The sequence below is a fragment of the Otolemur garnettii genome, unplaced genomic scaffold (assembly GCF_000181295.1).
Source record: "Otolemur garnettii isolate 467f Iridium unplaced genomic scaffold, OtoGar3 scaffold00025, whole genome shotgun sequence".
Taxonomy (NCBI): Eukaryota; Metazoa; Chordata; class Mammalia; order Primates; family Galagidae; genus Otolemur; species Otolemur garnettii.
In genome coordinates this window covers 5,449,023-5,466,333 of record NW_003852420.1, presented here as the reverse complement: position 1 = coordinate 5,466,333, position 17,311 = coordinate 5,449,023, and the positions used below count along the sequence as shown (strand labels likewise).

Below are 17,311 nucleotides of genomic sequence, written 5' to 3'. Positions count from 1 at the left end.
AAAAAAAAAAAAGTTTCTACAATACCATGCAAAATGGACAGAGCTAAAGGGAAATTGATAAGTTTACCGTCATAGAGGGAAAATTTAAACCTACCAATCTGATTAATTAATCAAACAGATAAAAGGATATAGAATATTTAAATGAAACAAACTTGAGCCAGTGGACTATTTTGAACACTGAGCTCAATAACCAAAAAATTCCTCTTTTATCTATAGAAGTACATTTGGGAAACTGATCACATTAGGCTATTAAGCCCCAATAAATTTCAAATATGGTTATGTATACATGTATATATCACCTTTCCTGACCACAATAAAGTTAACTCAGAAATTAATAACTGAGAGATGCTTTTAGGAATTAAAAAGCATGTTTCTATTTAACATGTGGGCCAAAAAGGAAACCTTAATTAAGATTAGAAAATATTTAATACTGAATGATAATTAGAAGAAGACTACTTTTCAAAACTTGTAGGACACAGCTAAACATGGGATAGTTTTTAGCCTTAAAATACTTCTATTAGAAAAGAATAAAGGCTGAAAATGAGTGATGCACTAAATGATATGATTGTATTTATACAGAAAAGCCTAAAAGAAAAATAGATACTAATTATTAGAGTTAATAACAAAGCTATAGGTAATCAAAACAGTATGGCACTGGCATAAAAACAGACATATGGATCAATAGAACAGAAAGGAGAGCCCAGAAATAAACTAATGTATATATGGTGCACTAGTCTTTGACAGAGACACCAAGAATACACAATGGGGAAAGTATCTTATAGTCCTTCAAATCAGTGATGCTGAGAAAACTAGATATTTAAGACTTAAATGTAAGACCTAAACCATAAAAGTCCTAGTAGAAAACACCGGGGAAAGCTCTTTGACATTGGTCTTGGCAGTTAAGTTTTCTGATGTGACCCCAAAAGGACAGACAGCAAACAAACATAAAACAGGTAGGACTGCATCAAACTAAAGTATGTCTGCAGACCAAAGAAAACATTCAACAAAATGAAAGGTAACCTACAGAATGGAGAGAACTATTTGCAAACCCATGTATCTGATTGGGGGGTTAATATCCAAAAAATATGAAGAAACTCACAGAACTCAGTAGCCACAAACAAAAACCCCAAATAAATTGGCCAACAAGTATATGAAATCATGCTTAGCATCCTTAATCATCAGGGAAATCCAAATCAAGACCACAGTAAGATAAACAGCACATCAACCCCTGTCAGGATGGCTGTTATCAAAAAGACACAGGTAACTGTGGAGAAAGGGAACAGTTGTATACTGTTGATGGGAATGTAAATTTGTACAGACCTTATGGGAAAACAGAATCGAGATTCTTCTGAAAGTTAAAAATAGGACCACCTTATGATCCAGCAATCCCACTTCTGGGTATATATCCAAAGGAAATGAAATCAACGTGTTCAAGAGACGCCTGTACTACTACTATGTTCATTATAGCGTGATTTACAATAACCAAGATTTTACAAAGGGTCTAGGGATGGATAAAGAGATAAAGGAAATGTGCTGTACATATATAATGGAACATTATTCAGCCATAAAAAGTCTGCCATTTACAACAACGTTGGTGAACTTGATGAATATTATGCTCAGGGAAATAAGCCAGACAAAGAAAGACACATACTGTGTGATTTCACTTATATGTGGAATCTAAAAAAGCCTTAACTCACAAAAGCAGAGGGTAGAATGTGGTTGCCAGGGGTAGGGGTGGCAATGGAGGCTGTCTAGAAGAAAGGGAAGCAGGAGATGTTGGTCGTAGGGTTAAAATTTTCAGTTATGACATAAATAATTTCTGGGGAATCTAATGTACAGTGTGGTGACTATAGTTAATAATACCTATTGTATAATTGTGATTTCCTGGGAGAGTAGATGTTTAACTGTTCTTACTACAAAAATAGAGGTAACTATATGAAGCAACAGATGTGTTAATTAGCTTGATGGTGGTGATCATTTCCTAGTGTATACCTATATCGAATCATCACATTATACACCTTAATTATATACAATATTTGTTACTTATACCTCCAATAAAGGTGGGGAACAATTATTGAGAGGATTTAATAGGCTTTTCAGCTGATAGCATATAGAAGTCAGTTGCAGCACACGGTGTAAAAATGTAATTTTTAGGACATAACATTTACAATGGCACCAATTTAAAAAAAAAAGGTTTATGGAAAGACATTAAAGAAATCCTTAAAAATAATTAGGAGATTTATCAGTATAAGAAATTTCATTACTGTAAAGATGTTTTCTTCTTCAAATTGATCCATACGATCAAAGTCTTTCAAGTCTAATTCCCAGAAGGGTTTTTCATGTAATATGATGAGCTAAATAAAAAAGTAAAGAGCCAGGAATTACTCCAGGTCCCCTTCATGAAGAACAGTGTCAGGCGTCAGGAAAATCCCCGGCTAGATTACTCCAGGTCCCCCTCATGAAGAACAGTGTTGGGCATCAGAGAAAATTCCTGGCTAGATAAAATTTATTATAAAATAGAGCTCAGGTAATTAACACAGTGGTATTGACTAATAAGCCAATGAAATAACTCAGAAAGAGAAACCTACAGGTGGCGGAACTGGCATTGGGGATCAGTGGGGATCTTCTTGAATATTACATTCTTTATTCATTTGAGAAATAATAAAAATAGATTTCTAACTGATACCACATATTAAGTCAAAGTCTATAATAGGGTTTTTTTTAAGTTAGATTATAAAACAGCATTTATCATATGACTTTCATATTTCATCTATAGAAGAAATAAGAATATATGTGATTATATATCTCGAGAAAAGATCTGGAAGATATCAAAAGCCAGAGTGACAAAGTGATTCTGGATGGTCAAATTATTGATGATTAATTTTCTCTTTACACCTTTCTGTTCTGGTCTAGATTTAAAAATTTATTGAATCTACATTACTTTTAATTAGAAAAAACATTTTTCATTTTGAGTTTTTTTTTAACTGTCCTTACATGTTTATTCTTATACTTTTAAGTGTAGATTTATTTTTGGCAACTTCCACATTGCCTCTTCCCCTCACATACACAAACAAAAACAATTTCATTGTGATTTTGACGGAAATCATCTGGTATGTAATAGGCCCTTAGTACATATTTTTTTAAATAAATATGGGAACAATACACGTCTTTATGATGGTTAGCCCTTCCAATCAAGAACATGGCATGTTACTCAGTCTTTTCAAATCTTTTTAGTTAATGAAAGCTTTGTGATTTTTTAAAACAGGTCCCATACATTTATATAGTGAACAGCTTCTAAAATTGTATATTTTTTTCCATTTTCCCCCATATTGAGTCAAACCCTTAACTGAATATCTTTAACATCAAAAGGACGTAAAAGAGTCAGAAAGATGACTTAAACATGGAAAAACATGGCCTGTCTAGAGAGGATAAGGACCTGGGTTTATTTAGGTTAGAAGAAATAACTCAGTTGAAACTGAGTACCTGCCTTCAAGCATTTGGTAGTGGCCAGCTTCCCTCCAGTTCTGCCGAAGATGCAAAAACAAAAAAAAGAACTTCAACTGAAGTGTGAGGAATTTATTAGAGATTGCAAACTGGCAGCACGAAGCCACATTAGCTTGAAAACATTTTATTTAGACTACACAGTATATTTTAAAAGTTTAACTTACTACAAAGTTAAAATTGGGGGGATATTTCACATAAAAATTTGGATGTTCGACTGCAGCTGGAACCCCACCTTTTCCCCGTTACCTGTCTTTTCCACTAGGCACTAAGTTTGCATCCTTGATTGGACAAATGGAGTTGCCCATAGGAAGGCGTGGTTCTTCTAACTCAGCATTTTGGTATTATTTTTAAAAGATGGTTTTAAATATGGTCTGGGCTGACAAGTGGGAAGTAAACTAGATGGCTTCCCAAGACTGTTTCTTGTCCCTGTGATTCCGTGATCCTTTAGAATAATTCAGTGGTTCGTGGACTCTTTTTCTCATTGCACAGGGTCATAGAATCTGAGTTGGAGTGGACCCCCTGCGAGACAGGAAGGCCAGAAGCCATTATGCTTCATCTGGCATTCCTCCCTGGGCTCAGGAAGTTTGTAATCTGCAGCAGAGGGGCCTGCCTGAACAGTTAGCAGTTCACACAACCAGCTATCTCATTTAGAAGGCTTATTAAAAATCTACGTTGCCTTTATGTAGAGTTATTTAAAGATAAGTGAAGGGTTTTGCAGAGAACTTTGAGTTTTATAAGTATACGGTATTATATCATTCTTGTTATTATGCATGGTCTGGCAGAGTTATGATTGTGGGAACCATAGTTTTGAATATCATTTCATCTGTGCTTGCATATTATCTAAACATAGTTTTCTATTTAATGTTAAGGGCATATTTTTATAAACAAAAAAGTGGGAAAGCAGTATGAGGAAGAAATCTGAAGTGATAATTTCTCGTTTTGTTTTATTATAATTTTTGTCTGCCCTGAGAAGCTTTCTCACTCAGTGTTACAATCTCCAGTGGATCCCTTAGGTAATGAAATTAACAGCACATGTGTCCTTTGTTATTACCTACAAAGTCATCAGGGTAACAGATAGAAAATTTGTTCTTTCTGAATAAATTTGGCCTCAAGTAAATTATTTTATCCACAATTGTGTTTTTTATTTTTTCATGGAACGAACCAGTGTGCCCATTTGTTTTGGCATCACATAGACATAGCTTTATTGTGACTCAGAGTCTAGGACCGCCCTTATTTAGGGACATGAAATGTTATCTCAAGGGAACCTTTTTGGAGTCTCTAAATGTCTTGGGTAATAAGTGAAATTTTTAGCCCAGGACCAAATATTCCACTTACCCACCCAGATCATTTCCCAGTTGTGGTCTTAGAGTAGGATCCTGTGTGTGTGTTCTTAAACTTGTTACAGGACTTTTGGTTTTTGGTTCCCACAGAACAACTCCTCTCTTCAACCCCACCCATCACCAGCAATAGCAAAGGTCATGCTTAGGCCTCCACCACATTTCAAAAGGCCTCATCAAGACTTCTCCGAAGACCCTATCTTATACTTAGTCTTTCTTTATGTTTTAAGGAATAGTGTCAAACTCATGATTTTAGGCCTTCTGCTAAGGACAGTTATAACTTTCTGAATGGATGCTATTTTGGCAGTTATGAGTTATAACTTCATTTTTTACTGAACGAAATAGCTTTAAAGCTATTCTCCATCTTTTAAATATGTTATATATTTCCGGTCTAGTCTACCACCCAAGACATTGCCAATACTTGGTAGAAATCAGCCTCTTTCTTCCTGTCCTCATATTAAATCTCAGCCAGGTCTTCAGATGGGGAATGAGAACTGACTCATGACTTCAGACAGAAACAGTAACTTGTCTGAACTGGGGTGCAGCACAGAGCTACTATGACATTAGCATGTAGTAGTCTGATTGCCACCAAGTCTTCTTTCTTAAGAGCAAATATGAGAGCACTGTCCAACCTACTTTAGTAAGCTTATCTTTACCAAAAATTTAAAGCATCTACAAATTTAAGATTTAATATCTTTGAAATTATCTTTGGGACTAAATCTTGAAGTCATCTGTATTCCAGACTTTGAATTGTAATTATAGCTTCAGTTGGAACCTGAGGTTTCCTACAACAGTTAAAGGGAAAGTCAGAATTAATAAATGTCTGGTGTTCTAGAAGTGCATCCAGGTTGAAAATTTGTATTTAGACAACTGAGATTTTTTTTTTAAATAATGAAGTAGTTCAAATACAGAATGAGGATAATTCTCTAAGAAATGATCTCTTTTTAAAAAAGGGAAGAAATTATTTCAGATTAAAGGAGATAGAGGCCAATACATCTCTTAAAACAAAAATAATTTCAACCCTTGTTTTTCTTTTCTATAAATATTAGGTATTTTTTTCTTTGTCATTAAAGAAAGAAAAGTTATATTAGCCATGTTAAGTAAGGTATAAATCATATTTCTAAACTAAATTGTAAGTCAGAAGTAACTACACTCATCTCCATGAACTGACCAGTAAAAATAGAGCATTTAACATTAATGGATGTTTCCTTAAAAAAAAAAAAAAAAAAACTATAATATTTGGTTGAATCCTAATTCAAGTGAAAAATCAGTGACATACATTTTGGGGAAGTTGAGGAAATTGAATATGGATGGTTATTTGAGTAATAATGTCATCATCAGTTGTGATAATAGTGTTTTGGTGATACAAGAGCTTGGGAGTCTGTGGTCACCTATTCAGGAGTAAAGTTTCATAATGTCTAATTACTATGAAATAGTTTAGCAGTATGTATATGAAGTATGACCAAATATTAACTTACTAACTCTAGATGGTGGGTTTGGGGGTGTTTATGGCACTGTTTTCTACTTTTCTGAAACTTTTCTGAGTGATTTGGGAGCAGTGACATTAACCAAGGCATCTGAGGGAGAGAAGTAGTGAGGGGGCAGGACAGGTCTTCCTGATCCTGCCTTACAGTTTGGGAGGAGGCTTTGCTGGAGGAGAGCTACGCAGGTGGTGGGTGGAGCCCACCATGAACCCTGCTCACCTTCCAAGCTGTCCTCATGGCTCAGCAGACCACACAGAGGCCTCTTCCCAGGCTCCCCCATGAATAGTCTCATTAATAGCCGTGGGAGAGGCTTTCCATTGTTAGGCTCTGTGCCACAGACACCCCTTGGCAGCCGTGGGGAAGCTCAAGTCACCTTGGCTGTGAGTCCCCTGGAAAACAAGTGAAGCTGGATAGTTTTACAGTAAAAACTCTGTGTTGGATATTTGTTCTTAGTGTCTCGGGACTATGAACTATAACAACCCAAATAAATGACCACTCCCTTAAAACGCATTACTCATTGGAGAACACAGTACAACTTAAAACTAATCTACTATCTTGCTAAGCCAGGATGGAATTTGTTCAACTCATATTTGAGCTTTTTTCTTATAATTTTTTGCCTTTCTATTTATGATGCCTTCGAATCTCTAACAAAGGCATTTTGTAGCAATTTATTTTAGACTGTGAAATAAATAGTAGCAGAACTCTGGTTTGTCCTTTCTTTTTCTGATAAACAGTACTGACTTCCACCTCCTTTTTTTTTTTCTTAGAGATTTAATATTCTTTGGTGAACAAACAGGTAAGCCAGAAGAAAGTTAATGTGGTAACTAGTCATCATTTTGAGCTTATTGTGGCTATGGAGGCTGATTGTCAAGAGTGGAAAGAAATGCAGTTACTCTTTTTTTTTTTTTTTGGAGACAGAGTCTAACTCTGTTATCCAAGCTAGAGTACAATGACATCAGCCTGGCTCACACCAAACGCAAAGTCTCAGGCTCAAGTGATCTTCCTACCTCAGCCTTCCAAGTAGTTGGGATTATAGGCACCCACCAAAACAGCCAGCTAATTTTTCTATTTTTGGTAGAGATGGGGGTCTCGCTCTTGCCCAGACTTGTCTCGAACCCCTGCAGTCACTCTGTTTTATAAATATGGAATACAAAAGATGGCCAGAGACTGGAAACCTTTAGGGCTGCTTTGGAGGCTAGTGGAGGGAGATAGGATCTTGCTGGTACTGGATGATCTTCTGATATTAAGCAGTTCAGAAATGTACATTATTTCTAGAAATGGCACACACCTGAAGACTCTCGGTGGGCAGATGCTTTCATTACAAAACTACCTTTCCTTTAGCCCAGGTGTCTTCCTGTCTCTAAAGACTATCTTCCCATTTAGGAAGACCACACAGCCTTCCAAGTAGTTGGGATTACAGGCACCCGCCAAACATCCAGCTAATTTTTCTACAACAGGCATACTTAAATGTTACTTGCAAATGCTTCATAATTTTGAAATACCATTGTCAGGTTATCTTCAAACGAAAAGATTATCACTTTGTGGTTTCCATTTGCTTGCTTCCCCAGTCGCCTACTGACTCAGGTTTTCTGCATGTAGAACACCAGTGTGGCTGGGGCCCTTGGTAGGGAAAGCCGGGGCTGGGGGGGCCCTCTTATTCTTTGCCAGAGTGCTGTTTAGCTTCAGAAAGTAGTGAAGCTTTGCCTCAGCCCTGTGTGAGTACAAAATCTCAGTGGCCTGTTGGACTCTATGAAGTCAGTTTCATTAAGAGCAGTAGTAAGAATGTAGTTCTTTATCACTGCCTGTTATTTATTAATAAATGAAATACATCTAAGTATTTTAGTTCGTAATGTTTTAGCAACAGTAATTTTCTCTGTTTAGATGTCAGATTTAGTTTGCCATAAGCTGATTTGTGTTTAATCTCTCTTCAAGTTTCTCTTTAAACAACAAAATTTCATGGGACCAGTGGAATTTTCTTCTAAGCAGGTGCAAATCTTTTCTACATGCTAAACTTGCTATTTCTGTTGTAGGTACCATCAGGCCAGATTTTCCATTGGAACTGCTCAGAACAAGATGCCAGTTTAAAAATGGTTCCTTTTAACATAATCCTATCTTAAGTGTGGGAGGTATGGGGGCAGCGTTCCAGTTAACTTAGTTCTACTAATTTCAGTAATAAATCACTTGGACTCTGCCTTGTACTGCTTTATTTTCCCTAGGAGAAGATGTCATATTGAGACTTTACTGTTTGGCAGTCTGAATAGGATTTAGTTATCCCTCAAGTGGTATCTCCAGATACCAGGCTTTCTGAACTCAGAACTGTAGCTTTCGTGGTCAAATTCAGTTTTAGGGCCTTCCTGATAATAACATTTTATTGTTGGCAACTTTGTACAGGAAGATTTTTAAAATTTTAAACATGCCTAGAGCTATAGACCAGCAAAAGCAGAATGACTGCTTTTAGATAACTGCATAGAGTTTTATGTTCAGTTCTTTGGAAGATTTATTAAATATTATTTGCAAAATCACTTTTAAATTTTGCTACATGTTTTGTGAGTCCCAAATTGTTAGGAACTTCTCTCTTTCCACCACCTTCCATCAGTAGTAGGACAAATAAACAGCTGTAGAAGGGACTTCCACTCTCTGTGACCTAAAGAATGACACACTTACTTTAAAGCACTCAGAGTAATGCAACGGTTGTGTATATTTTGTTTGAAATTTTAAGCAGAAAGAATCCACATGACTGAATTGCAATCTATTTTGAAATCTGTTAGAAAAAATATATTTCATCTCAGTAACTCTTGAGATTATCCTTTCATAGATGTCTCTGTTACTTTGCACTGTGTGTGCCTAAAGCAGTGGTGCTATCAGAGCCAAGGCTTGCTTAGACAGCATTAAGGCTATGGTCACCAGTATCCCAGGTCTTTGTACGGAGTGTTGGAAGGGTACTGAAGGTACTGAAGGTAAAAGTGAATGCTTCTTTAATGGTGTTCTTTGTGTAAGTTATTTCAAAACAGTCATGGTCATGGACTTCGAAGGGTCTGATGGTCCTGGAGATCCTTACTTGCAACTCTTGACCCCTTCAGTTTCCCAGATAAAATCAGAAGCTGGGGACACTCTCTCCACTGTAGTGGGCCTTTCAGTTCTGATTCTTCTACTGAATACTTGATTGCATTAACCAGGCAGAGTTCATTTGGTGTTTTCAGGAAAATCATCAACAGAGTAGTGTATACTCTGGCAGTTAGAAGAGAGAAAGAGAGGAAGGAATTATCCTGATACTTTCTGTGAAATTCTGTTGCCACCCTGTGATGGACGATGATGTCTCCATTTTCACTGTGGTGTTTACTCTTTTGGATGAGGCCTCTTTCACTTAATATTATGTTTACAAGATTTATTTCTGTCGTTGCCTGTAGTCATAGCTCACTTATTTTTAGAGGCAATGTAGTATTTCACTGTGTGACTATATCCTCATTTAAAAAAAATTCTACTGTTGATGGATGTTTGCATTGGTTCCAGTTTGAGAATGTTGTGAAGAGTGCTATTACCAGCCCTGTACGTTCATGCTTCATTCAGCTTTAGATTCTGAAGAATTTTTTTTCAGAATGGCTATACAGATTTGTACCCCTTTCTGCTAGCAGTGGAGAAGAATTCCATTTGTCCTGCATTCTTGCCAACACTTACTGTTGTGTCTTTTTTCATTTAGGCCATTCTGGTGGGTTGGAGAAAAAAATATTTTTGACTCATGTTGTATTTCTTTTCATCTCATTCTATAGAAAGACTTTGCTGTACTTGAATTAGAATAACTTAGTTATAGGCAAAATACCCCCCATCTTTAAGTAGGTATTAAAGATTATTTTTGTGAGCTAATAAGCAATGACTATCAGAAAGTAGCCATATTCTACTCCCAAGCTCAGACTGAAAATCATCCCATTTGAAAGCCCTAATTTTCAGATGTTAGACCTCTCATCACTTAATTTAATTTTACAGACAACACTTCATAGAATAGGGACTATGCCAGCTGTACCTGCCAGGCCTCCTGGAAGAGCCAGCATAGTAATGTTCACCCTTCCTCTGAAGCAAGACCCTCTATTGATTCTGTTAATTCTTTCATTTGCTAAATAATTATTGAATGCATATCACTATGTCACATGGCAGGCACTGGGCTGGACTCCTAGGACTCAGTGGCAAAGAAGCTTATAATCTCATGAAGTCCTCTTTCACCTTACAGGTTATGGCTTTCAGATCACAGCCTACTTCCTCAAGAGAGGGATACCCCTTCGCTGCCTCTGGGGCGCACGGAATACTGGTAAGAAGCTGATTTCTGGGATTGTCAGGCATTTCACATAATCAGCTTGCTCTAGAAAAGGGATAAATATCAAGGAATGGAAAGCCCTGCTGCTTTTTTCCCCAGTTCATGCTGTGTTTACTGCCTGCCTAAGAACAATGAGCTGGGCCACAGTACACTTTACTCTGCTTATGCATCTCAGTGCTTTCAGTGAGTTTCCAGAGTGACTCGACAGACACTTGAACTATGAATCACTTTATCGTTATCTGTACACACCAAGGTAGTGGGATACGGAGCAAGTGCCTATACTTTCCCAGCCCAGGCTTTTCTAGGTGTATGACGAGGCCAGTTCCCCCTTCACTTCCCCACATCAACCTGTCCACTGGGGAAGTGATGTCAGACTTGTCCACCAGCACCAGTGTGGTCAGAAGCTAATGACTGTTCTCCAAGTTGATCTGAGCATTGGAGAGAAAATTTAGCTCAACTGTCTTGGACAGTTTCAGTGCATATGTAAGATATGAAACAGATAAGACTTTAAAAATTAATTATATGGTGGTATGCTCCTAGAATCTTCATGATTATCTGCATGTAACTTTATATGTTGCTCAAATATATTACTCCCTTAGTAGGCCTTCCACTTTGTTCTGCTCTCTTGGTAAAATAAGTTTGCTCTTCTTGTCTCTGGACCCATCATAGTATGAACTGTCTTTATCTGTATCTTCATTTAAATATAAAAATAATACAGTTCTCAGTTATGACCTAAACAGAATAAAGAGGTTAGAAGTAACTTTCTGTTAATACTTGGGGCCAAAATATTTAAATTATGCCTTCCTAGCATTCTTATTTTTTCAGAGGAAGAAATGAAAATATAAAGCAGAGGAATTATTTGGTAGAACCAGTAAGTTTAAATTCTAATTCTGATCCACCGTGAACTGTTCTGTATTTCAGGTTCATGATTTGGTGTGTGCTGGGGGGCAGACTGAATTCTGAATTCTGAATTCTGAATACTGAATTCTGTATAGTGGGAAGCAGATGACTTATCCCTTATCTCAGTGTGATACTTTAAGAACTAGTGCATAAATATTGACTGCTTCGCTCATTTTGTTCTTCTGGCTCTTCAAAGCCCATCCCTAGTCACATAGCCAGATACAATATCCACGTGGGTTGTGTTTAAACACACCCACACCTGCTCCAGCACTGAGGACTTTCTACATGAGGACTAGTTGTGGGTAAGACCCCAGGTCACCCAACAGGTTAGGCCCCGCTCAGGGAGGGCTTGGAATGTTGGATGCTGGAGAGTCATGATGGGCTTCTGCGTGGAGCTCTTTTTTAGGTTGTTAACTTGCTGTGCTGAGTAGAATGAAGTAGAAGAGGGAGAGGAATTGCCAAGGAGACAGCAGTGGCCCAGGGAGTAACCAGGAAGCTGCTCTGGAGCAGCCCGTTAGGCTTTTTGGTATAATTTAACCTAGCCAAGTAGTATAAGGTACTGACTGTATTTAAACTGTATATCTGTGTAACTGACACCTTCATGCTTGGCTTCCAAGGGGTGCGTCAGATTGAGATCATTGCCATCATGTGCCACGTGTGAAAAGGCTTCATTTACCTGACTAATAATATCCATCTTTTCAAAACTTGGTCTCATCTAAGAAAGGTTTCATTTTTTATAAAAATGACTGGTTCATTTTAACAATTAAAAAAAATATATATATATATAAAGAAGGAAGAAGAACTGCCTCCCATCCACCCGGAATGTACACAGCCAGCCCCAGCTAAGCATCACTCTGGACGTCACTCGGGGTAGGTGGAGGCTGGTAAAGGGAAGGATGGATGAATAGACAGGTGAGAGAAGGAAAGATCCAGATGGCATTACCATTTTATGTTTCTTTCTTTGAATGCTGAGGAGTCCAGTTCAGTGATCCATTCAGTCTTCCCCACTGGGAAGTTAGTAGTTTGTTTCAAGAAGCCGCAGTAATACATTGCTATGGCCATGGTGGTGTTGCGTCATATTTCCGATTGCCTATCTAACCATTTCCTTAATAGTTTGATCATTCGCTCCTAAGAGAAACTACTCTTTACATAGCCTGATTCAGTTTGGGAGTTTGCCCTCCAATGCAGGGGACCTCTCAGGCCAGCTCAACAAGGATGCTAAGTCAACTAACCAGTAAAAATGCAGATGGGTCACATTTTTAGATTTTACTTAATATTCTTCCTCTTGCCCTAGAAGTCTGCACACTCATTGGAAGACATTAATCCCATTTCCCAGAGTAAAAGTTGGAAACAGAAAATAGTAAACTGACACAGCGGGAAGGCTGCGCAGGCCCTGCCTGGGGGTTTCATGTGGGATAATGGTCCAGGGGCTCAGGTGGACCAATTTGCAGCCTTTTCAGCTCTCCCTGGAGCTTTGCACTCATCCTGCCCTATCGATGGCAAACACTGAAAGGATGGGAGGGGAGAAGAGGCATTTGTCTTATATGTACATGTATATTACCATAACTTAAAATGAACAAAACCAATCTGGGACCAAGCATTTCTGTGTTCATGGTTTTCTGATGCCTTTGCTAACTTGCTTTTCTTCATTTATACAGAACTCCAGGTATTCCCTGACAGATTTGTGGTCTGTGTAAGTCAGCTTGCATTCGGTCATAATCATTTGGCAAGTCAGAATGAAGAACTGGTGCGTATAAAGAAGTTCTATAAGCAAATCAATCTGTTTAAATGCTTAGTTACTATAAAAAAAAATGAAAGAATTGCCTGCTATTGTCATTCAGTAGATGAGCACCCAGCATGCGTTTTAAGGGAACAAAATATGTCCTGTGTGTTTTGCACGGTAATATTGATTAATTCTTCCTTTAATCCTTTTCCTAGAGACCCCTTAAATATTTAGTTTAATCAGCAGTATCTTTTTTATATTAATTTTAAATGAGAAAGCAACACAACAAAAAGGGATGGTGCTTATGTTAGTGTTTAAATGAAATGAAGCAAAATCCACATGTTTCCACTGGAAGCTTTCATTGGAGTCAGTGGCTTTTGAATTTTATTCCGTGGTGAATCACTGACATTTTCATGAGATTCAGCGCTTTTCCCTGGTGTATTATTTCATAGCTGATAGGGTTCTTTCTCTCTCTCCTTCTCTTTTTCTGTCCCTTTTTCTCTCTTTCTTTTCTCATGCTAAGTCTTGAGCCAAGTTGTGTTTTACTAGAGTTCTTTATTCAGACAAATAGGCAAATACAACTTACTCAGCATGTTGCAGATGACAGCTTTGTCTTCTACGCTTCACATGTGCACCCGGGAGAGCCGCCTTGTTGCACCCGCATGTATGTGTATCACAGTCCAATCTACCTGAACTTAATTCTCTGTAAACTTTAAAAAATAATTTTTGGATATATAACTTGAATCTTCTGCAAAGAGAAAAGAAAAATTTAGCAGACATTAACCCGGCCGTGAAGTATGACATGATTATTATGCTTCTAAAGTAATTTATGGGAATATTGGATTACCCCTGATGTTTATTTTTTTTAACCCACATGAAATCTGAAATTTGGCTCACATAGTCTAAAACCAGCTTCTTATCTCATCTTACATAAATACATAAGAAGAGTGTTTCACAGGCAGTGAGAACAAATAAAGACCCCAGAAAAGTAAAGAGCAGAGAACTTACATTTAAATTTAAATGCCTTTGTTTAGAGCAGAAAAGCCATGTGTCTCTTCTATTTCTCTTCTTCCATTAGTAAAACTTGTAGTATACACATTAGATGAAATAAATCAAGCAGACTTGGAGCAAAGTATTAGAAGTTTATCCTTTGAAATATTTCTGGGATGTTGAGTTACCTTAGTAAATGAATAAATACTAAAGTGGTAATGCCATTGTCATATAAGTAAAATATAACATGGCTTAACTTATTCTCAGAGCAAGGAAGAAATTGATCTGTAGTTTAAGAAAACAACAATTAATGGTACCAGAAAGTATTATTGCTTTCAGATGGAATATAGAAGAAATTAGATCTCATATCTGATATGTAATATTAATACTTAGTATCTTAAATTATTAAGGAGGAATTAAAACATCTCAATACAAGTGAAATATTATCCCCCCTCAGAGGCCCTGGTATTTATACAGATGTAAGATTTCTGTAGCTGCTGTCATATAAATCCTGTAATCTGGAGGATTTCCTAAACATTGGGAATTTTCATTCTGAAAAAACTGACCAGTCTGAGGCTTTTACATGAGTTTAGTTTCCTTATCTTGTGCATGCTCTTACATCTGGCGATGATGCTCTCAGAGTTAGCCATGTTAGCTTACGGGAAGGATGCCCTTGACAATCACTGTTTCGAGCGATTCCCTTTAGTTGTGGTCAGTCTGTATCTTCTCAGTTGGGCTTTTTCTCCACCTCTGACAATCTTCATGTATACACGTTCTGAGATGCACACACAAGCCAGCTGAAGCCCAGCGCTAGACACAGCCCTGTTTCTCCTTCTGCCGAGCCTGCTTACTGCTGCGTTGCCCTCTCCTCCCCGGCCTCTAGCCCACTGCTTCCTCAGGCTTGCTGTTGCTAGAAGCAGTGAAAGATACAGGTCAAGTAAAGGTCCCTTTCCCGCAAATTGCCCATCAAGTCAACTACCCCGTTCTTCCACCAGAAGTGTCTTGGAGCTTAATCCTCATTGATATTTGACCCCTGCAGAATCCGCCTGTCTCAGCTATTTAAGGATCAATAAACAATCCTTTCCTTCCAGAACTGCCTTCTGCCTGAGAGAAGGCTTTCATACTCCTTTCTATTACACTTCAAATGTCCCAAAACCAGTGATGTCCGGCTCCCTAAGTAGTCCCTGAACTTCCTTCTAGCTTTGAATTCTTTTATCAGTTACACTGATACTTGCCAAAGGGCAAAATCCATCTTATTTTCTCTTGATAATGATTCTCAAGGAACTTCTAACTGGGCAAGGCCTGGGAAATTGGCTTCCTGAGCAGCTATATTGGAGATAATACTTTAGCAGTAAACTTTGGTTATTTTCCTATAACTGTTTACTTAACTCATTCTTATGTGACCACAGAAGTGACAGGGCAGTGAGCTGCTACTTGAGGGGCAGCTGTAGGTGCCTCTTGCTGTACGGCCTTGAAGAGCTCAGATGCCCTTCCCCTTATCCCCCCTTTTGCCCCCCTTTTGGATCCTCAGAGCTTAAGTGACAGTTTGTTAGGAATCTGGGAGCATCTGTTCAAAACTACTCTGCCAAGGGATTCTTGCAGCCTGAGGACAAGCAAGGCAGCTGCACTTAGCTCCCCAGTTCCTAAAGGGGGCTGCACAGGAGTGTCCCCTTCTTTGCAGGGCACAGTGAGCACAACACACAGCCCTGCCCCACCGCAGGGCCCTAGAGGTCTCTGCTGTCGCTTCTCTTGTCCACTGGGGGACTTGGGTACAAGACATCCTCTGTGTTACAGTTGCTCTGCTCAGAGCGCCCATGTGCTAGGGATGTGGGAATTGTGATGTGTACTTTGGGAAGAAAGGGCATTATTATGAAATGAGTCACTGTATTTTTCTTACTAGAGTTTCTCATAAGAAATCTCAAAACCCATGTAGCCTCAGTTTTTGGCCTATTGCTAGATACAGATCTGGGGAGTCTTTTTGAGAGTTTTTACCTTAAGTGGTTTTTTTCCCCTTACTCCTTTTTTCCTTAGAAATATATGGAGAACATAAATTTTTACCTCCCTCAGTTATATACCATTCTGACAATATTTTCTTATTTACAAACACAAGTCCTGGTGTAGAAACTGTTTTCTTAGATGTAAAGCCCTAGAGGCTTGGGAAGTTTAAAATTATTTATTATTTCTGTTATTTCTTTATTAAAGTTGTGCAAATAACCATAGAATTCTGTGCATACACATATCTGGGACATTTCAGGGTCAGCACAAAGCTACTATTTCATTGTGTGCTGGTGGCATCCCCTCCTTCCTCTCTCTGGAGACCACTCTTCCCATCTGTTCTTACTGTCATGTTTAAACGGAATTTGCTGAGTGCTGGCCTTGTGCTGGGAAGGAGGCACTAGGGAAAACAAAGAAGAAAAAAAAGGAAGTGCTTTTGCCTTCAGGGAGCTTATAGTCTGGCAGACTCTGGCCATTGAAGGGTACCTGGTGACTTAAAATGTAATCAGACAGGGTCTCCATTTTTCCTAAAGATGTTTCCATTCTTTGCCTGTGTCCTTAATGTTCCATTGGATCCTTTCTGCCTTTCAGAAGGAAAGTCCAAAATTCTAGGCTGACTTTGTTGTTTTTGAACCTAATCTGACAAAGTCTGTGATCCTTTTGGAAATTAAAAAATGACCTGTAATGGTAGTGCTGCTTAAAAATGGACATACACGTGAAGGTATTTGGGTTATGCCTCATGTGAGTTGTGGTCAAGCTGTGAAAATAGCTGTCAAGTTCTATAGTCATACCCCAGCCACCCAAGGCCAGGTCCTCATGGGACATCCTGCCAAGAGGCATTTTTTAAGCACTAAATTGAATGCTATTGTTTTGTTTGAGACAGATTCTGACTTTGTCATCCTTAGTAGAGTGCTTTGGAGTCACAGCTCACAGCAACCCTGAACTCTTGGGCTCAAGCATTTTTCTTTTCCTCAGCCTTCCAAGTTACTTGCACCCAAGTCCCCAAGTTAGTTGGGAGGCTGAGGTGGGTGGAATGCCTGAGTTCATGAGTTCAAAACCAACCTGAGCAAGA

The 17,311-nt window shown here is 38.3% G+C and overlaps 1 protein-coding gene across 1 annotated transcript in view; it reads left to right on the top strand.

Annotated features, from left to right (window-relative positions):
- Positions 1–17,311, top strand: part of SLX4IP (SLX4 interacting protein) — a 194,571-nt gene that overhangs the window by 159,101 nt on the left and 18,159 nt on the right. Inside the window, 2 exon segments of the mRNA XM_023512152.1 lie at positions 10,548–10,625; positions 13,190–13,278. Of these exon segments, the coding sequence (XP_023367920.1) occupies positions 10,548–10,625; positions 13,190–13,278 (167 nt within the window).